Genomic DNA, 22,790 nt, shown 5'->3' with positions numbered 1-22,790 from the left:
TTGTACCATGACTAAGGGTTGGACCAGACAGCCTCTAGAGGTCCTGCCTAAGCTTAATACTTCTGTTGCAAGAGAATTAAATTTAACTGTAGCAGGGAAAGAATCTTTGGGAATGTCAGTCAGTTCTTCCTCAGACTAAGGAAAGCATTTCAATGCTTTTTCACAGAGTCTTGAGGAAGAAGCAACTCTATTATTATTATTCTGGTCGTCTTTCACTTCTCCTTTGCTCTGAAGCTCCACAGAGGCTTCACTGCAGCGCACCTGACTGTCAAGTGTCAGCAGGGCAGCACAGCTTATCACATGAACAATATTCCCTTCCACAGGCAGGAAACCACGAGACCTTGAGCTCATGTTCACCCAACTCTCCCAGAAGATAAATCCTGCTCTTGCTGCCAGTCAGGCCCTAGGAATGGTATGACACATGGTTGTGTACATACATTTGAACCTCTCTGTGGTGGGACAAGAACATACTCTAGCCAAGGGTCAGGAAGTCCACTTGCTGAAAAAAGAATACAAGTTTAATAAAGTCTTTTTGACTGCAATCCTACCTCCATCTCTTTCCTTGAGCTACCTCAATTTGCCAAGTGCATTTTCTGCCAGATAAAGCCATGTGAAGACCAATTGGATAAGAAGTTAGTGAGTATGGTGTCTGTCCTTGTTCATGCTCCAGCTACGCTTGGCAGGCAATTTTCCTTTCCCCATCCGCAGCAAGTGCCCTTTGCTCTTAGAGCCAAGTAGGCTTTCCTCTGAAGTCAGGATAAAGGTATGCAGAGGAGATTATTTATGTACTGAGAACAGCCAAGAAGCTTCAGACAGCAGAGAAGCTGCCAGGGCCCAGAACAGCTGAGATCTACTGCTTTTGACCCAAGGCTATGGCCTGGATTCCCACATCTGCCCTCCAGTGTCTTTTAACTTCAACCACAAGATTCCTGAAACAGAGAAACACCATTCTTCTTTCACAGAAAAAAATATGCTAGTTTATGCTAAACACTTTTCTTTTTTCCCTCTTTTTGACCTTACAACTTTGGAGTTTCACTGCAGTTGCTTATACTCAGCAGGAGGGAAGCACAGACAGTGTTCTCTGTCAGCTCCAGAGATCAGCACAGCCCCAGCAACTGTACTGAACACAGTGCCAGTCACAGGCCGTACTCTGGGCTATCACTGCAGAAAGGGCTGAGATGCCCTCTGTGTGGGTTACCTTTATATGAACACCAGCTGGATTATGGCACTATTAAAAAAAAAAAAGAACAAAACCACTTATGCATCTAGTCCTCGGCTACTGGGGGCAGAGCCCTGGCACTGAAGTGACTTGTATTAGGAGCAGGTCTCATGACTGTTTTTTTTTCTGACACTAAGTCACAGAATTATTTAATTTCACAGGGACTGTGACAGGTATATAACAGCATTAAGGAAGGAACAGGACTGGAACTGTAAGCTTGAGGTTTGCTGACCTATCAGTTCTCTGGGTGACTTGTTATCCCAGGCCTGCATTGCATACTTACATCTCTAAAACAAGCAGTACTCTGAAGTGCTAGAAGTCTGGACTGCACTGAAGTGCTTCCAAGCACTTTGATGTTAAAAACTCTTCAAGTCCGGAGTTTTACAACCTTGTAAACTATTCAAGGAGAGAAAAAAAAAAAAAAAAAGAAAAAGAAAACCCACCCCAACACACCCACCAAACAAAAATCCTGCCCTGCACCCAACAGAAGCCTCCTGTGCACAAACGCAGCATAGCTATGTGACTATGTCCTGGGAGATCAGTGAACAGGTTTTTTTAAAGAACAAATTCATAGAACCCACTATCTATTTCTTGTGGAAGTTTAGATATTCAAGCCTTTGTTTCAATGTAAAAAGAAATGGCTTTCTCTTACAAAAATGGCTGATTTTGCCCTGAATAAGGAATGTTCATGGAAAACACAAACCTCTCAAGAAGTGCTCCTTTAACCTACAAGAGAAACCAAACTTTATAATTTGGTGTTTTTTAGTAAAAACTAAATAAAATCAAAATTGGAGGAATCTCTCTCTACAGTACTTTGGTATATTCAAGGTCATGTTTTTCCAGTCCCTTATGAAAAAAACTCTCTATCCTATGATCACCAAATCCAAAGTCTTGTAAGCCAAGAAAACCACTGATTTTTTTAAAAGCTGTTGTGTGGTTTTCAGTTCACAGGCAGCTGTTCTCCTTTAAGAGGAGTTTGAATCAATCCTTACCAAGGAAAGGAGGAAGAGGAGCAGCTCCCTGCAGAGAAGGAAGGGCTTTAAAGAGGAGCCTGCTCCACAGCTGAGCTGTACTTTGCATTAAGGAGGCAGGTATTCCCACAGATTTTTTTTTTTTTAAATATATTTTTTCACATCTATGGCCTGTCTGGATGAAATATCTTACAAGTTGCAGTCTAGTTTCTAGCTTTAACTGCTTTTAAAGTACTTGTTTTTATGAGGGTAGGAGCTACCCTCTTATTACATTTATTAGTTCTATGATTAATTCATTAACTTAGACATCTGAGAGGCCCTTCTGCTTATAGTTAATGTGGAACAACTATAATCTTCAGGAAGGAGAGAGGAATGCAATGCCCTGTTTTCCCCATAAACAGGAACTGCCTTTAGGATCCTCTTTTTGCTTTGGGAAACCTACACAGAGTTGCTTATTGTGCTGGCAGGCAACTTATCAAAAGTGGAATTTCAAGTTAACAGACATCACAGAGAGCAAGTTCTGCAAGGTTTCCCTGAAGCCAGTTACTTAACTGACATTCCACTTGAGCTGCCTGAGAAAGCAATCTTACACTTCAAAAGGCACTAAACCAGAAAGACTTATTAAAACAGTCTTTTGTTAGACTTCATATAACCAGCTCATTTGTAAATAAGTTAAAACCTTATCATTACCTCTTTTGTATAGGCAGAAAAACTTCAGACCAATATTGTAGAAGAATTGCTGCTTTCCTAAGAGCTCCAAGTAACTGCAAAACAAGCTTAAGTATTTCTCAGCCTTTTCCTAGACCTATCAGTGGTAAGCCCCAATTATCACCCAGCTGGAGCAAGAGAGTCCCCAAATCCCATTTCATTAGCAACTGAATAAATTCAGCCTTACCTACATTGCACCATGATAAAGTTGTAAATCTTATTGCTCAATGAAATCCACCTACAACAGGCAAGGGCTGAAAATGTAAGTCACTGCAATCTTTGATTAGTGTCTTCATTAGCATGACTTTAGAAGACTAAAAGTAAAATAGTAATTAACTCTTGTTTTGTTGTTACAAGCCAAATATTTAGTACAGGTAGTTTACATCATTTGTATTTGGAAGCTTTTTATAACCAAATGATTTTAGAAACCTGAATGTCTTGCAAAGTAAAAAGCTGGAATTCATACGTTTACTAGGTTTTGCGTTTTTACTTATTAATCTTCAAAAGGAAACAAAAAGCAATTTTTCACTGTTTCATCTAGAAGATAAAGTTATGGATGCTGTCATTTCCTTTTATAGATTTGACATCTGTGTTTAGGTTGCCAGACACTGTACAGTCCATGGTTAAAATCCTGAATTCTATTAGGATTGCCATCATATTCCGACCCAAATCTATGTGCCTTTCCACGTGGTTTTATTTTATATATTTACAGTGGAGGGTGGTGTTTCGTAGTGATGTGCTGGTCTTCTTGGTACGTGCTGCAGCATGTATTGTGCTTCTGTTAGTGCTGTTTGTTGCTACAACTCTGACTCTGCAACTTACCTGGCATGTGGCTCTGTGGAGAGCCCCAAAGGTGCACATGCTTTCTGTGTAGGACAGGTTGTGGCACTGCCATCTGTAAACATCGCTACAGAAAGTAGTGCCTCTCAGAAACAGTCAATGCTAGAAAAGAAATCTCCCATTTTAGTAGCTGCAGCAAGAGTTTAGATTTGAAAATACTTCAGAGATTTGAAACAGAAGGAGCAGGAGACTATAAAACACCATCCCTGTGCTTAGCTCTTCTCTTGCTTGTGATTTGTAGCAAAAGGGATCAGTTTCATGCCTTGTGCTGGCAAACCCCTGCTACTGCTCATTTGTTCCACTAAATACGAAATGGTGGGTATCTGGTGGATACCCATACTGAGAAGTCTAAGTGGTATAAACCTTCAAATGCAAATTTATAATGTTCACACAGGTGAAATTAAGCAGCTATACCTCATTCTGTGTGGTGGATCTTGAGCGTGCTCTGTTGTTGTTGTTTTATGCTAGAAAATGCAGAGGAGCAAGGCCAACTTGCTGGTACGTGTTGGCTTTAGTCCGTGGGGAATGTTTGCAATGAGTAACAGCCGTGGGTTTCTTCGCCAGTACCAGGTAACCTCAGCACTGTTATTTATGTGACAGTCCCCAGCCTCTGCGTGGAGGCGTGGAATCAGATCACGAGAGAACACAGAACAGCTTTCTGAGTCCAGGGGCAGGATGGTCTGGCTGGCAAGGCCACCTCCAGATGCAGGACAGGGCAGCCGCCTCTGCGAGCCGCGGCTGATGGCAGCGTGGCTGTGCAGCAGGGACAGCTAACCTCCCCAGAGCAGAGGTGCTGCTCAGCCAGCTGCCTGCCTGCTTGGTGGCTGGGAGGCCATTCTGTACGGGCTTATCGTGTGCTGCCTTTGTCCTGCATGCCCTGAGCAGGAGTGAAAATCACAAGCCCAAAAAAAAAAAGAAAAGGAAGCGTGGTTTGAGCAGGTACTTCTGACTGCAGGGAGCCCTGGCAACAAGTGCCATGGAGAGCAGGATTTGTGCTGGTATGTTGTTGTGATATTGTGCAACAGAGACGTCATTGAAAGCGAGAGCTTGGGATGAGGATAGGCAAAGTCTCCTGGCGTCGCTTCAAACCTGTTTGGGTGGCCGGGATGTTTATCTGGAACGGTGCGGGCATGCACTGCACTCACAGGCTACTTGAGGAGGAGGAGGCAGATAATCAACAGAGCAGGTTCAGGTGGGAGAAATAAATATAGGGCCTCATCAGAGGCTGAAGGAGAAAATTAGTGGGTTGCTACTTTTTTGGAGCAAAGTATAATCAAGATCTTCACAGAGCACATGGAGCACATTTTAGCTGTTGGCAGAGCAGAGGTTGGTGTAGGTTGCCTGGTGGGAGGTTGTGATGTGCACCTTGGGTAAATGGGAGCTGTTATAAGTTGCTTTGTTGTCTTCTCCAGGCTGAAGAGCTGCTGTTCTGCCTTTCCCTGGACAGGCATGTGGAAACTATGTTCTGCTGTATCTTACATTCTCCACACCAACAGTTTAAAATGTAAACTCTTTAGCTGCCTAGTTCATCCATTCAAGCATTGCAAAATAACACCAAGGGTTATAGTAAGTGCTTGTATGTAACCTGCAGCTTTATACGTACAGGGATCTTATTCACATAATCACATCTCTCTTCCTTCTCACCACACTGGCCCTTTCACAGAGCCTGTGCCTCAGCCAACAGACAGGGTGTTAATGTCAGTACTCAATCTGTGGCCCTGAGCCCTGTTTATGTTGTGAACTGTCCAAACCTTGCATTGAGATTGTTTATTTTTATATCAGTTCTCCTATGGTACTCTCCCTGTATTACTTAATTCCACAATCCCTGAAGGCATGCTGGTATTGAACTAAATCACCTTTGTCTGAGGGCTTTAGACCTCTGGATTAGTTTATGTTGTCATCTTCCTGGTGTCTAGAAAGATGGAGGACATTGTGTGTGTGTTTCATGTGCTACAGTCTTTGAAACCAAGTCTGCTGGATAATTTTGAGAACCTGAACAGAGATGTTAAAATGTATCTTAATTTTACAGTTCTTTTTATGATTACAGCATAGCTCCTTCTGTCTTGGTTGGTTGCTGTTGTGATCAGTACTTCCAAAACAGAACCACTGATATCACAGACTGGGTGCTGGCCAAACAACACAACCTACTGGGTTCCATGTGCAGCACCTGACAGAAATGGGGTGAGAATTCAGTTGTCCCAGTCCTTTCTCCTGCAAGCCATTATCTTATTTACTGTCCTGAAAGCATGAACAAAGCAGAATCCTTTCTCCTCTATTAGGGGTCCTGGTTTGGGTGAGAACAGAACTCATTGATTTTACTGATTTTTGTCTGTCCACATTCATCACAGGAATGCAGCCTGTCCTGTGCAGTGAGTGCAACAAGGGACCTCTGTAAAAGGAATTCTGAGATCATAAAAAGGGACTGTATCCCATCCAAATTGGAAGGGGAATGAGCGGCTGCTTGTCAGCTTCTAGACACCTCACAGCCTTAGCATACTTTTCATGTAACTTACCTTGCTTTTAAATCTAAAGACTGGTTGCTTGGGATAATACATATTTTAAATTTCAGTATTCTTTTCCTAGAGAATCAGTTTAGATGTACTGTCTCGCTGCATAATTTGAAAAGATGTGGTAACAGCAATTACTAAGCACATGTGCTGATGCGGGTGCGGAGGCAATTGGCTTGGGGTCTCACATGACAGTGAGGGAATGCTTCATTTTGGGAGCAGTGGGGGCAGTGGAGGAGTAGTATACCGCAGTTACTAGAGCTTTGTAGCCTGCCACTGTCATCTGTATTCTTGTTCTACTTCTCCTTCCTCTAACATCTCCTGACACTCTGGCTCCTGCTCCTCCCTGTTGTGGTGTTTTGGTTTTTTAGTGTTTGTTTGTTTGTTGGATTGTTTGTTTGTTTGTTTTTTCTTTTTCCTGTTTTCCCCTCTCCATCTAGTAATTTATTTTCCCCACCTGGTTCATGCAATGGGCATATCTTCTGCAGCTGGACATGGCTGAGAACTGTTTCCAGCTCTCGGGGGATGGTGCAGGTACACCTCTTACCAGAATGACCATCTACCATTTTGGGGACTGAGTTTGTGTGAATTGCCTGTGGCTCCTCACAGGTTTAAATACTGGTGTAATTCAGATGGTGAGTGTAGCTAGAGAAGAGGCAATGTCTCATCCAGACACCTTCAGGAATTTGAATTACAGTTCCGCTTTCAGCAGTTCAACTCTGCTACAGCTCAATGCTTGTGATCTGGTTTTGATCTGTTTTTTTTTTTTTTTTTTAATTACAGACAAAAAAAAGGTGTGTGTTTTTTTTTTTTTTTTTTTTTTCTTAATGTGAGGAACCATTTTCACTGAAATACAAAGAGGGAAAAGTTTTGGGGTGAATTTTTTTCTATGTTGGGTATTTGCCTTGTAAGGAAAGCTTAGTGAGATTAAAAACAAGACAAGACTAATAGTGGAAAACCTTAAACAAGCCTTATGACTGGAGTTACCTCAAATACAGAATACCCGACAGAGGCAGCCTCACTACTGGGATTTTTCTATTGCTGACACATAACCCTTGAGCTAGGAGAACAAATTTTGCAAAACAAATTAGACTGAGACTGTCCCATAAACAATTAATATAATTCAGAGCTGATTGACTGTAGTTCAGAAAGTGTCATGAGTATATTGCCTCCCAGTATGTAAACAAACTCCTTTGTAATTACTATCCTCTCTTCTAAGTAACAGAGCGTGGGAGCAGACTGAGCTACAAAAAGACCTTTAAAATATTTGAGACTGCAGAGTTATAATGCTCTGACAAAGTAGTCTGAAAGACTTTGAGGGAACAAACACAGTGTCTGCCTGTTTCTTGGTTGCAGTGTTTGGCCAGTTGGTATGTTGTATTTCTAGACTCTTTCAATAGTCAAAGGTGGTTTCCTATAAAATCTATACATATCTTGAGTTTTCTTCCCAAGGCAAATTGTGGTTTCTGCCACTACTTTGATTGAGCATTGCTCTTTCTGGCTCATCTTGCTCTTCTGGTGCAAAGGATGAGAGGTGTTGCTGCTGGGAGAGCTTGGGTGTGCCCTTCTTACCAACACTTCTGGTCCTCCAAAAGCAGAGTCCATCTGATGATCTGTGGCATAAGCAAGTCACTTGCCTGATGTTGCCACTAAGGTGAAATCCAAGCGTTTGAGCTTTTTGTTCACGTTTCTTTCTCGTTCCTCCTGTAGCCCAAAGAGCTGGCGGTGCGAAGGTGGGACGTGTGTTTGTGGGAGCTGTGGCGCCTGCCTACAGGTCTCGCCTGCTCCCCGTCTGTCCGCTCTCCATCGCGCCTGCTCGCTCCAGCTCAGGTCCTCCATTTACCCTGGCTGCTTGCCTTGCAGATACTTTCCAGGCCACCTGAGGGCGCTGCTCTGGAGTGTTGCTTCCAAGCAAAGCCTTAGCTCGTAACTGAGCCTACCACAAACGCACTTCCACGCGTGTCCCAAAACTACTGCTTGATTTTGATGGAATCAGTTTCCTTTCCTCGATTCTCCTTTCCTCGATTCTCCTCTCCTCAGTAGCTGACAACATTTTGCTTTTTGACATGGGGGATGCCCTTCTTTCCTCCTCTCAAATGGTATGGGGCTTCACTGCATGGGTTTCTTAAACTGTAGAGGTGAAAGATTTTCTTGGCAAACTGAGATTTTTTTTTTACATTGTAATGCCAGTGACCAAACAAATCCTTTGTCATTCCTGTAAAGCCTTATTTAAACATGTTCAGAGTAAATGGCATCACCTCTTTGCATTTACATTAACAGTAAATTCTGCTGGAAGCTAAAATACTGAAGCTGTTCTTCACAGAACTAGACTATGCAGTAATAATTACAAGGTATGTTTGTCTCGTTGCTTACTTTTTAACCCCAACCGTATGATAACTTTTCACAACAGAACTAGGAAAGCTGTGCAAATCTCTGATTTAAACTTAAAATAGAAAATACATGTGATACTCACATGACTTGGGGGGAAAATCCAAACCTAAGAAGCCCTTAGTCAGACCACCCTTTGCAGTGTTAGTGAGGTACCTCAGCTGTGTACAGCAAATGGATATGAAGAAGCACACCCATTTTCATTCTTGGTGTCTTTCTGTTTAAAAAAAGACCAACTCAAATCTATATTAAATCCCAAAGTTGCAAGTAGCTGTGTACATTTCTTCAGTGAAATGATCTGAGCTGCCATTTCGGTGCCTGGGGCAGTAGAAGCCAGGGGGACCGAGTAAACACAGGTTAAAAATAGAAGTCTCTGTAACAAGAGTAAACATTTTGTCAGGCTTGGGAAAACCATCACAACAGATGCTGTCAGAGTTGACAGCTGAAGGTTAAATCAATTAGCAATTAATCACATGCACCACTTTTTTTCTACATTAAGGCAAATGCAGTAAGATGCAGTTGTTGGGATTTTTGTTTTTAAATAGCCTTGTTTATTTTGGTCAACAGCAGGCACAGCCGTTCAGGCTCTGGCCATGCATCCACGGGCTTTAGCTGTGCTTTTGCAACTGTAAAGCAGCTTCCAGGGTGGACATGTGGATTCTTGCACAAGGGACATACCAAAAGCTCATTACTTAATGATTGTAAATAGTCTACGTTGCCTTGCTCCACTAAAGTGGCACAGGACTAATTAAGCAAGTAAACTAACTTATTTTTAAATGACAAAGCAATTTGATTATGGCTTTTACGCAACTAATTCCAAATAAGCTGGTAGAGGCTTGTTCAGATTTAAGGTGCTAACTGACGTGGTCTGCTCTTCACAGAACAGACTGTAACATCTGTCTTGGTTTAACTGTTTCATAGGAATCAGATGTCCTGGAAGCTGCATTTCATCCTATACACACATTTTCTTTGCACCTACATCATGATGCTGTGTTGATTTGGCTTTGCATAATTTCAATATTGATGATTGAGATTTAAGAATGGACTCTGGTGGTACAATTGTGCTAACTGCTTCTGCTGGCATACTTCAGCTTAAAAATAATTAGATGTACAACCTAGACTAGCCCTTTTTTAACATCAATTTAAATGGTGGGATGCCGATTTCTGTGTGCTCTCGGTCTGTAAGTGCTTTACACCCCTTCGAATTGCTTCTTGCTGTGCTTCTGCAGGCACTGTTCTAAGGCCTAGAACAACAGTAGTTCATTTTCTTTAACCAGAAGCCATGTTTCTTTATCAGCTGCAAAAATGCTGAGAATTTCTTCCGTCCATGCTGCTTCCAGTGCTGATGGAGGTAGAGCCTCTAATGACAGCTTGCTGCAAGCTGGTAACCTAGTTACTGAAACAAGGGATGATTACAGGTTATCTTTTAATCATTGAATACCCTGCTTGGAAGGGACCTCAAGGATCATCTGGTCCAGTCTTTTTTTGGCAAAATCACGGTCTAGACAAGATGGTCCAGCATCCTGTCCAGACAAATCATTAAAGTGATTGATATTGGAGAATCCATCACTTCCCTGGTGAGATTATTCCAGTGGACAATTGTTGTTGTTGTGAGAAATTTTCCCTGTGTCCAACTGGAATCTCCCCAGCAGTAACTTGTATCAAAGTTTTTTTTCCAACTTAAATGATTCTATGATTCCATCACCCTTCATCTTGTCCATGTAACTCCTTTTAAAAAGGGAGTCTCCATCTTCATTGAAGCCGCCCTTTAAATGCTGGAACATGGTGATAAGGTCTCCTCTAAGCCTTCTTTTCTCAAGGCTGAAAAGCCAGTTCTCTCATACTTTCCTCAGATGGTAGGCTTCCCAGCCCTTTATCATCTCTGTGGCCCTTCTCTGGACCCTCTCCGGCCTGTGCACATCTTTTCTGTAAAGCTGGGACTGAAACTGAATGCAGTATTCCAGGTGTGGAGTGGGACCATGACTTTTTGTCTCTGCTGCTGATGCCCTTGTTGATGCAACCCAGCATGCTGTTGGCGTTGTTTGCCACAGCAGCACTCCCATTGTGCTTGTCATCCACCAGGAGCCCCAGGTCCCTCTCCACAGCGCTGCTCTCCAGCCAGGTAGATCCCGGCCTGTGCTTCCCCCTTCAATCATGTTGTCACAGGTGCAAGACTTTACACTTGCCCTTGCTGAACTTCATCAGGTTCTCATTAGCCTCTTCCAGCCTACCCAAGTCTTCTTGCAGGGTGGCTCTCCCTTCCAGGGTGTCCACTTCCCCACTCAGTTTGGTGTCATCAGCAAAATTCATCAGGGTACACTTGATCCCATCATATCCAGATCACTTATGACTATATTAAACAGCATTGGGCCCAGTATCAATCCCTGGGGGACTCTGCTTGTGACAGGTTGCCAGTCTGAAAAGCAGCCATTTCCCAGCACTCTCTGGGTGTGGCCCGTCAGCATGTCCTGGCTGCCACGAGACCCACTCTGACTGGGTGTCAAGAACAGGGAGGTTTCAGTTCAAATGCCTCGTGGTACTGTCTCTGCAGACACCAGGGACAGCAAACGCTTCTGACACCACTCACAACTTCAATCCATGTCTCAGTGGGAGTAAGAAACAATTACAAGTGAACTCCCATGTCTACCAGCCCCCTCGCTTACTCTCCAGTGTCTCTGCCTGTTACCCAACACAAGAGCTGACACTGGGAACAGGTCCCAGCAACGCAGCCACTGATAAAACTACTGCCTTCTGCATTACCTGTTTCTGAGGGTGCTAGGGTGCCTGTACTTCTCTGTAGTTCTAGAGGACCTTTACTTTCTTAATTTGAATTCTGGCCAATGGTGTAGTCTGACTTGGCTTCCCTTCCCCACTTTCTGAAAGCCAAACAGCCAGCCAAAATTCCTCCAAACAACCCAACACCATTAGTAGTTGTCTACTTCCCATTACAGTAATAGCTTTAAGTGTCAGTTTAAGAAATCAATCAGTTTTTCAGGTACTCTGAAAACCACTCTATTTGAAGTGAATGCCCTCTCTGCCCTGAGGTATGTAACATGCACTGTGACTTCCACTGAGGTATGAAATCAGTGATTGTGTACTTTGGTCAAAGAAAGTAGTTCTTAAGAATACTGATTGTATTAGTGTTTATTTTTTTGAGACAACTGACAAATCTGTATTAAAAAAAAAAAAAATTGTTAACAGGTCAAGAAAAAGCTTCAGCAAAAGATCTGTTAATCGGTGAAAAGACATTTTTTTTTTTTTTTTGGCTTAGATCTCAGTTTAGGTATTTCCCTAAGAGCTTGTTTCTTTGACTACATACAACACTCGGTAGGTTACTTTAGAACAGGACATCTTAGACATATCCTCATATTGGGCCAGAACATTAGCAATTCATCTTAAGTGCTCAGGAAAGAATAACAGAACTCTACTGTCCCAGATGGACTTCTGATACCCAATTCTTTTTTATGCTTGGTAGGTGTCATTTTAACTCATGTGTGCTTTGCAAGTATTTTTAAAAAGACCCAACCAGGCAGCAAAAATTAACAAGCCCACAAACCAAACCCAAACCAAGAATACTGTCAAAACTGAAGAGATCGGGAAAAACTGAAGAGTCTAGTTCTGCTGAACTCATTTGACTGAAATCAAACCAGACATTCATCAGTATACACTTCTTGTCAGCAGAACTGCTGATCGTAAAGCAAGAAAGTCCACTCCGAGATAGGGTCCTCCACTGTTAGAAGCTCATTGACATTTCTATATAGCCATTAGATTTATTAAGAAAGGAGTTAGACTGAGGGGTCTTTTTCCAGAAGTATTTTTCTTGGAAGATCTCCAATTCAGACAAGCAGCTTCCACACAGGAAAAGTAGAGGACTACCAAGGACTACAGGGATCTGGGCACTCCCGCAGGTAAGTCTCTGTATGACCTTTATCCACCTCCATCAGTGTTGTGCACACAGTCAGCTAAGAGGCAGGTGGGAGGAAGAAGTAGGAAAAAGGAGGGGGAAAAGAGAAGGGGGAAAAAAAAATGCCTCATTACAGTGAAAAGCTGTCTCTGATACTAGCTGGACAGTTATAGTAAAATAAGCATTTATCTTATTTATTCAACAACATGCAAGTATGAACAGATTGTGTCCTCAGCCAAGAATGCTGTCTCCACTTAATATAGTAACTAAACAATCATTCAAAAACTCTTGTCTAAACAAAAGACCCTTTAGTCTGTTTTTCTAAAAACCAAAACCTCAAGTTCAGACTGGACATCTTCTGTTGCAAGAAGAATGTGTCTGTATTATGCCTAAACCATGGGGCACAGTAACTTGTTTCATGCTGCTCATAAAGGTGTGTATCACAGCTTACTGGGGGATTGAAGGGGCCTTAAGGTGTCTGTAGTGCAAGTGCTGCCTCAAACCACAGCCTGCTTTGAGGAAAGGGCTCAGGCTACTGGGAGTTTTAAAGCTCTAGGGCCTTTGGGAAACGGCTATTCCAGAAACTGCAGTTTGCTTGTACAAAGTAATGTGGAATTTGTTTTAATTTTACATGGATGTTTTCAACTAAACCACCACTGAACACACCGCCCTGACTGTAACCTCCTCCTTACACATAGAGTAGTTAGTGGTCTGTCCCCCCAATCTAAACTTTCTGCAGAAAGAGAAGCATTACCTTATTGAGGACAGGCTTTGTGGAGAGAACATCATAAATTGCTGGTGAGGAGATGTTCTGAAAGAAAAGAACACATTGGTGTTAAGGGACACTATCCTGTTTGAGTAAACACTGAGAGCTGCAACTTTTTTACTGCTCAATTAGGTAATAAGAAAAAGCTTTAAGCGTATATGATACTTGTGCATCTCAAGATCAGAAGAACATGGGCTGCAAAACCTTGAGCAGACTAGATCTCAGTAGAGCAGGGGACACTTGAGTGTTAGTGTTTGCTGCCTGACAGCATGTGTTTGAATTTCCTGGGTGATAAAACAGCCTAGGAAATATCTCACTGTATCTCCAGGCTTGTCCCCCCTGTGTATGCAGCTGCACAAAATGCTTGCAGGAAACCCACCTAGACGAAAAGAAAGCCTAAGCCTAGATCAGATTGGTGTGAAGAGCCGTCGGGTGCCGTATTGCCCAGAAGCACAGCCAGCCTGTCACAGAGCCCTTAAGCCACTGCTGCTCTTCCTGCCATGCTTGCAAACACCCCCAGTGCTGCTGGCTGCCCTGCCTGGAACTCGGGAGTTTCAAAACAGGAAGAGGAGGTATCTGGAGGATGTTTACCTCTTGCGTTGTCTGGTTCAGGCATTTCATTGCAGGTGTTCTACGGTTATCCAAGACTAGTGGAGGCTTCCAGCGGTCGTAGTTTGTTTCTAACACGTACCACGTGCCTTTCTTGATATCAAGGCTGGAAAAGAGGTCTATGTTTGTGTTTTGCTTCTCTAAGTATATAGTAAGTACATATGTAGTATATACTATAAACAGTTTTTTTTTTTTTTAAGCTTGGTGTGTTATTTTTCAGTGATGCTAAAAGAAGTGAGTTCTTGTGCAATAAGTCACAAGAAACATAGGGCACGATTACTGGAGGAACCTGTCCTCTTCTGTAAGGCTCCGTCAGTTGTCAGGTCAAGCATACTCACTCCCAGATATCCAGAGCAGCCGTTCTGGAACGAGTTATCACACACCCTTCTCCAGAATTTTTTCCACCCAATATAAAGTAAGCCGGAGCCAGCAGCCTTGTGTTGGCCAGTTTGTCTTTTGCATCCTGGTAACTGCAGGTAACAAAGCAGTGTTGGACTCTGAACGCGATAAATAGCTCAAGTCATAAAGAGCGAGTGTCACAGAGCTAGGACAAGTTCGGGTAGTTACACATTTCTCCCCCTTTCATGCCCAGATGAGACTGTTTCACAACAAAGGAGCACACTTAAGCAAAGCTCCACTTAAGCTGTACTTAAAAGTATGGTTGTTGAGAGGTGCTCTTTGCACTTCTACATTTAAAACAGGAATTAAACGATTATACGCTGTGTCATATGCCACCTAATTCATTTACTGCATGAGAGGTTTGTTTCTCTTTGCTTTCTATAATATACTACTACCTGTTGGATGCGTTTTGACGCAGAATGCAGTTATGCATTCAGATACCAATAGGTTCAGTAGAAAAAAAAAAAAATGAGAAAACAATTTGAAGAGTTTTAAGGGATCATGAGCGATGCCTCCCTCTCCTCCCTCCCTCACTAGAGTGCCAGCAAAACCAGAAGTATCTAATGTTAAGGCTCCTAGTAAGAAAGCTGTATCACTAGATACTAAACATATATCTACAGTATTCATGGCAGCTGAAAGCAAAGCAGATTACAGCGGCCGAATATTTTGGGGGGCAGAGTACCTTGTAGCATTCTCTAATACTGTTCTTGTAAGAAAGCCCATCCACATACCATCTCTTCTTCCAAGGAACCATTCGAATATTCCTGCAAAATATCACTGGTTACAGTAACTTGTTTACAGAAGGTTTACTCCTGCTCTTCCAACTTTCACAGCCTTTAAACTGAACTGTGTTTTCATCTTTCTCATCAGGAATCTTTTCACCATTTGTGTGCCTGTTTATTAAGATAACTGGTACACCCCAGGTCTGGAAAACTTGCACAGAAATAATGAAAGAAATGAGCATTACTTACCAATGTAACCACCATCAAGACTGAAACGTTCATTCATTGTCAGAGTGAACAAGTCCTGAAAATCATTGAACAAGTCAACCTCCATCCATCACCAGCCCATTAACACCAGCAATAAAACAGAGGCAGCACTGCAAGTGGCACTAGCATGCCAACTGAGCTCCTTGTTCATTAGACTCTTCCCCTTTGAGTAATGGGCTGCATGCAAGCCCATGTGGAGAAGAACCTAATTTATCAGTGCTTGAGTAAGCAGAAGTGATAGTTCAGTCTTCTGACCTGGCACAGCACTCCAGAGAACCATGCTTTTATGCTAAGTGAGTCAATCTTGCTGCCATTTTTCTCTTGGTCCTTGTTGCATCACTGAATTACGAGTTTTCCCTCCTCTACTGTATGTAACCTTCTTCTCAGACCTCTGAATACTACTTGAAGGCAGATTTTTACATACTAGTGCTGAGGACACCCTGGTGTGTTACTGCTGTTCATGTGGATGTGCAGCTGTACACAATTCAACCCGTGCTGCCTGCCACACGCGGTTCAAACTCACATCCCTCTCTTCTCCAACTAGTGTTTCTTTCAGTAACACTCAATCATTTTCAGAATGGACTCTGGTCAATTTATTTGACCAAAATAAATGGATACAATGCAGGGATTTATGCCAGAAATGCTCTACTATGTAAACAGCCACCTGTAATAGAGGATAAAGGTGGAGCATGTAGAAAAGGAGTTGTGGTAACCTGGAGACCCTGGTGTAGTTCTGTACTACCGTTTTTTAAGATTTAGATATTCCAAATTTCGGATGCTCGTTTAAAAAAAAAAAAAACCAACAACAAAACAAACAAAAAACCCCAAAACAAAAACCTTGCAATGTAGGACTTTTTTTCCCAAGGATTGGAGAAAGAATTAAAACAACACAAGTATGCTGCTTCACCTCTGGGATCACAGCAGTATCTATTTGCTAGCAAGAAACTCTGACAGCTTGAGCTCATTCTATTCACTCCTGTTTGTAATCAGAATTCAACATTGTTTTTAAGGGCTGTCCAAACAAATATCTCTTTTAGGTGATCTCTTTTTACAAGGAGGAGTGCAGCATTGTTTTCTTTTACCTTTCTTCAAACAGCTACACTGTGTACCACAATAATTGAGAGACCATTTGTTAAAACACATCCCAAGGCAGAGGCTGAAACCAGAATTCACATGTTAAAGCATTACTGACAAATTGACAAGCCCTCCTCCCCATACTTACTGGTTTCACTCCGGACACCATGCCTATGTATCCTGCAAAATTTGTAGACTTGAATACTGTTTTGTTGTTTCTCTGGAAGTCCAAGCTGACTACTAGAGGCTTCAGCTCCCGAGTTATAGTCCAGGAATTATTTTTAACATCCCACCTGCAGAAGATGGTAGAACATTTGAAACTTTCTTCCCTCAGTGGCTCTTAAAAGCTCCCTTCACAGCATGCAGATTTCCTCTGCGTGATGCCTGTCCTCTGATCTTACTCAGGTCAGCACTCAGCAGCTACCTGAGCAGCACCAGCACGCAACAGCTGGGAGTTCTAAACACACCAGCGGTGAAAAGAACCAGGTTTTGTTCAAAGCCAGAGCTCACTCACTGCTCGGTATTAACACTGCAGCCAGGCTGTGCTGAACGCCTGAAACTCTGTTCTGCTCCTGGTGGCAGAGGGAGGCCCCTAAGGAACAGCCTGTGAGACACCAAACCTGCTGCATCCCGAAGGCATGGGTAGCTTGTTCTGCAGCAGAATGAGCTGGTTCCCTCAAATGCTTACTTTTTAAGGGAACAAAAGTAACCACATAGTACTGGATTTGCTATGCACGAAAGTAAGTCTCAAATCTAGTTTGTACAATAAGGCAGAACAGTTTGTAGGCAAGAAGTTGCTGAAGAACACTTAGCAGACCATTTAGATTCTCTGGAAACAATCCAAGTTCTGGGAACGGCTTTGAAGGTTGCCTTAATTTTCCAGAAGTGCGTTGCCAGTATTTCTAATATGTAGGAGAAGTTCAACACAAGCCAAACCAAGGGACAAGTGGACTCACAGTTGACAACGTTTGAGTTTTTGATAAACCTTTAAGAATTTTAATGAAGATGGAATTTTAAATTCCATGTGGGCATTGCCAGTCACCTGGATGAGTGACGTCACTAAATGTACTGGGATAAAAAAAGCAATCACTGAACTACCTGATCACCAGGTATGCAGTAAGAGCTAAAAGAATCCAGTGCTGGGCAACAAACTACAGAGTTTGTATCCAACAGAATGATAATGTCCTACCACTGGAATACAGATCATTGGCTTCTGAGTAGAAAGGATGAATAATGGGAAGTGCCAGGAGAGCACAACACAGTAACTAGGGGCATAACCTGAAAAAAAAACCCACCACAAAACCAATCTACATTTCACCACATCCACTAAAGAGGATGCATCTGTTCCACCATGGAAAGAACAAGACACAGCATGCCTCGGAGGAAAGGTTATATGGACTGTCCTTTGCTTCAAGCCAGCTGTAACAGGAGCTGAGAAAGAAGTAGCAGCAAACACAACTCTCCTACAAAGTCATTCCTGACACGTTCGGAGTACTTTGATGTAAGGTCAACAGAACAATCTTTTTTTTTTTTTTTTTTTTCCCCCACAACATGCAATGCAGAATTACTTGTCTTAACAACATCTGATTAATCGTTTAGACTCAGAAGAATGCATGTAGAAATTTCAAGTTCAGAAAACTTTTTCTTTGGGTTTAAAAAAAAAAAAAAAAAATTGTGAAAAGGCACAAGTTTAGCTACTTACCCAAGAAAGAGTCCAAAATCCAAGTTTCTGGCATGGTACAGCTTCCCTAGATAACAATAAATAAATATATAAATGCAAATAAATAGATAACCACCATTTTCTAAAGAAAGAAATACAGATTTCAGGTTAGAAAATCAGGAAGTGACTAAAGTAAGAAAAATACCTGGGAAAGTAAGCAGGGAAAATACCATTGCCTAGTTGCCCTTTATAGCAGCACAGAAAAACAGTGGGTTTTTTTGCATCAGCAAAATGTTTTGCCATAATTGAAAAATCAAGTAATCTTGTCAGCTGCTGTCCTTCTCAGCCTCAGATGCTTTACACATTATCCTAATGCAGTGGTAATACCTTACCTCTAAAGGTAAGATGTTTGTAAGCCTTCTGAGAAGGCCTCAGACATTTCCTAAGCTGGAATAGGTGCAGACAAAGGCTGCAGAACTGAGTATGAGAATGAGAGTCTCTTTTCTTCCAGAAGACTGACTGTTTACTCTAGCACCACACACGTGAGAGCTAGAAACCAGATGCAAACCAGACTGCACTAGAATCACTCATGGCACTGACAAAATATGAAATGCCTGGATGGTGTTTCTTTTCCCTCGAAAATTAAGTTTCGCATAGTAAAAAAAAAACCAAACAACTCACAAAAAACCCCAAAGCTACAAAACCTGAACTAATCCATCTTTGAAAGTTTTTTTTTTTTTTTTTAAATGTGATCACTTATTCCCTTCTCAAGAAATACCTTTTTATTATCATTGCTTTCAGTATCTTTTACTAGACCTGCCTGCGTGCAGCTGAGGACTCTGTGTAATTGAGCTGGGCCCCCTCCTGCATAAGAGAAAACTGTTAATGCTCCTCTGGGTTGCATTACCTGTTTTATCTTCTGCCACTATGGATGTGCACACAGTAAAAATTTCATAGAAGATGTTAAATATAACAATTTCCCCTAGAATAAACAAACAAACAAAAAAGTAGTTTTAAACTTCTGCCATTAACAGAAAAAAAAAATGGTTAAAAAAAAGCATACTGCAACGTTCAGCATTCTGTATTAGTTCTCTTAAGAATTTCTGCTTAAATCCCATTTGATCTTTGAAATTACCGTTCCAGAAAAATCAAGAGCTTCCTGAAAAGCACACAGAAGGATCAGGATTCCTTGGCCTTCTGCCTTACCACACAGAAAGAAGACAGTAATTGCTGCTTCCTCCTCTGGAAACATCAAAACAAGCTGTATAAGGGAAACAGTGGAAGCAGGTCTACGGACCTTCTCTGTCTCAATTCTGAAAGAATTCTGCGTCTACCTCTCACCTGGAGTTGCAATCTTTCACAGGAGGTGTGCAAAAGAGGCAGGAGGATGTGGCAAGGATCACAAGGGAAAGAAAACAGCATGAAACTGAGCCTTGCTTTCTTGGTATATCAACAGCATCCACACAGCTGAATGGGAAACCAGTAAGAATCAAGGATTTCCCCCAAATTTTGGTGCACAGGAGCCAAGACTCGCTCCAGTTCCCAAAACTCAGGAGCGAGAAGCTCCAGCCCTGCAGAGAAGACCTAGTCGGATGAAAGGCTCATGTGATTTATTGCCATTCTTCTCTAAAATACTGTTTTCAGATAGTGTGAGATGCAATTTATTGCTTTATCTACTTAATCAATAGTTTGTTACAGTCACACGTGACACAACTGTACCACAGACCGGTACCCAAAGCACGTCTGGATTCCCAGTGTTTCACTACATGAATAAAGCGTTGGAAACCATTACCCAAAGGAATCCCAGATGCATTGGCAATCCCTTGGAGTTCTTCATTGAAAGGATACGGAAGCGTGGCAGTCAGATGAGCCTGAAAGGAAAAGTTGTCTGTTGTTTGCAGAAATGAATGCTATTTTGTTACTTAAAATAAACCTCTCTGCAGAAGGTATACCCTTCTCACAACGACTGAACTGAGCATCTCATTCCTCTGCAGCATGTAGAACTTTAAGATGTTTGTAAAGGACTTGGAAGAGAAGTACATGCTTAGGGAAAGTAAAAGCTATTATTTATCAAAATATTGACATGTCAGCAAAGGAATCTTAATTATATCAATGGTATCTTAATTATAGTTAGCAGCAACAGAGTGCAGGTGGACTCTTGATATGCTGAAGAGCTCAACTGGAACTAAGCTTGACATCAGTATTTACGGGAGGTAAATACTTCTGACACACTGGTATGACCACCTGTATACGCTGCCGTTTATGGCAACCCCACTGAGGCACAAAGGGGTAAAATTAAGTGTGGTCAGCACCACCTAAGGCTGCTGTGAATGGAGATGGGGCCAGATGTGATCTTATACCATCTTTAGTGCTACACTCTTCCCCTGATTCTACACCAAAGATTATTTTAATCAGAACCATACTATTTTTTAAGACAAGGCCCAGTTCAAAGCTGCCCTTGTAATCAGGCATTTATCAGTTTTCAAAACCTGATTTTATTCTACTGTTTAAAAGTTGAACATGGCAAAGAGAATTTCATTGAAGTTTTTTGCTACAGTGACTGAGTCAGTAGCATTTTTATCTAGCATGACTAATGCAAACTTGAAAAGACAGAAAAAATTACAGGAGGAAAAGACACGTGCATCTCAGGTTTGATGATTTCACAGTAATTCAGAGCAGGCAAGAAGGAAAAATTTCAGAGTAACTCTTCAAAACAGCGTTTTTGTTCTGGAAGTCAAAAAGTTATCACTTGTGAAGTTCTTGCCAGAGTTAGCAGAGTTCTAATTCTGGCGGTTGGGAGTATACAGTAATAAAGTAAATGAGATGAAAATACTTACTATTTTGTTATCCACTATGTCAACAATTTTGCCACTGGGAAAGAAGGTATTTGCTATATCTTTAATATTCTGGACCACAGTCTTCAGCTAAAATGAACAAGTGCTTTTATTGAATAGAAGATCTTGAGCTTAAAAACTGATAGAATAGTAACAGAATACTTCTCACATACTTTTCAAAAAACATTTTTGTTAAAAAAATACATATTTAAAAAGTGCTAAATGCAGTGTTCTTGGTGAGAACCCCCCCCCCAATTCCCCATTAAAGTGTCACTCTTCAAATAACTTTCTAGATTAGCTCTGACATGTCCCTCTACCAAAGGAAACATATTACAGGAAAAAGCCATCCTCATCTTCTACTCCTTTGATCACATTTTAATATTCTGCACTCTTCTATCTTTTGAAAAGTTAATCAAAAGTTCTTTGCTTAAGCACTACTGTTCTCAAAGCCAGAAAGACTCAAAGGCTTTCAATTTGTGACATGTGAATGGCTACAAATAAGGGTTCCACTCTGTGATCTAACTCCAAAGTACATCAGAGATAAAACCTTTCAGAATGTAAGCTGCAACCTGAAGCTTCCAACACCCACTGGCTTAAATGAGACTTCTAAAATAAATATTGCGGTGTAAGTGGAATTTCTCTGGCTTTCAGAGTTGGAAGGTCAAAGTCAGCAGGCATATGGCAGAAATACCTGGCCTTTTTTTGAGAAATTATGCATTACTAAATTGAATTTTCATCAGCCAAACAGAAAAACTGTTCTAAGTAGTCTGAAATAAAAGGCAGTATTTTAAAAACTGTTTCTGCCATGCGAACACCAGTGCTGCAGCCAGCACACACGAAAAGGGCAGGAAGTTCTCCATTTTCCTCTCACTGTTTCATCACTTCACACAGAGTTTTGAGAGAAGCAGGGATGTGCAGAGAAGGGAAGCTGCCTGAGTTCCACTTCAGTTTGCTGAGGCTGTCCTGTGGTGTACTCCTCCCCCTTCCTTCTGTATTCCTTCATGACTAAAGAGCTTTGATAAATGAAAGCCTGCTTTATGCCACACCATTTTAATTCCTCTGGAACCCAAACATCAGTTTCCCTATACTTGATGCTGCTAGCTCAAGTGTTGAACAGAAAAAGTTTTACTCGAGCAATTATTTTACTCTAGAATCACATTTAAATAGTCAACTAGAAATAGTAACCCTTTCAGAGAATTTTAGCACAGGTATTCCTTTCCAAACCTTTTTTTTCAAAACAAAAGGCCATGTCCTAGTTTTATACCTGCTAAGCTTCAAAGCAAGCTCTGCATTCCATACCTCTGTCTTTTTGTCGTGCACCAAGTTATCCCATCTTTTGCTGGCAGGTAAATCAAGGTTTATGACATATGTGGGTACATTCCCTTTGAATCTGTAAGGCAAGTGGTTCAAATTTAAAGACAGCTTTGAAAAAACATTTGACAAAACAGGCGCTTCCCACCCGTAACTGGCATTTTCTGTATCTGCAAAAGGAACAAGGTACAAAAAAAACCCAAACTGTTCAAACTTGCTAATCATTACTTTTCTGTAATTTCTTAGACAAGTTGAATCTGAACACTTACGTTGGTCCTGAAGGAGGGTATGTTTTACTCCTGCACTCTTCTCCATACTGCAAAGACAGTGAAACATTACTATTTAGCTTCTTTGTTAAAACTCTTCACTGTTCTAGCAGCCTTAGTTTCGAATTAAGCTAATTCAATTCATGATGATTTGATAATAAAGGAAGATAAAGCCTCAGGGCTTTGGAAAGGGTCCAGAGGAGCATGCAAGACAAACAGCAACTTCCCCAAGCTGTTTGACAACCTGCCCAATGCAGTCCAAGGCAAGCACATGTTTGTGGTAACTACACAAACCCATTTTTACTCAGTGTGGTTCAATAAAGAGCACTTTAAAAGCATATTCTT

At 41.6% G+C, this 22,790-nt stretch overlaps 1 protein-coding gene across 1 annotated transcript; it reads right to left on the bottom strand.

The window, feature by feature from the left end:
• Positions 1–12,252: 12,252 nt before the first annotated feature.
• Positions 12,253–22,495, bottom strand: ASAH1 (N-acylsphingosine amidohydrolase (acid ceramidase) 1; the record flags this gene model as incomplete). The annotated part of the gene is made up of 13 exons (XM_008940762.1): positions 12,253–12,595; positions 13,292–13,348; positions 13,895–14,018; positions 14,251–14,382; positions 14,994–15,075; positions 15,283–15,337; positions 16,523–16,667; positions 18,077–18,122; positions 18,942–19,016; positions 19,827–19,905; positions 20,872–20,958; positions 22,168–22,258; positions 22,449–22,495. Coding segments are annotated over 13 exons (1,110 nt in total), but the record flags the coding sequence as incomplete, so codon positions are not given.
• Between the last annotated feature and the right edge of the window lie 295 nt (positions 22,496–22,790).

The sequence above is a fragment of the Merops nubicus genome, unplaced genomic scaffold (assembly GCF_000691845.1).
Source record: "Merops nubicus isolate BGI_N331 unplaced genomic scaffold, ASM69184v1 scaffold4045, whole genome shotgun sequence".
Lineage (NCBI taxonomy): Eukaryota > Metazoa > Chordata > Aves > Coraciiformes > Meropidae > Merops > Merops nubicus.
This window is presented reverse-complemented; position numbering and strand designations above follow the sequence as displayed.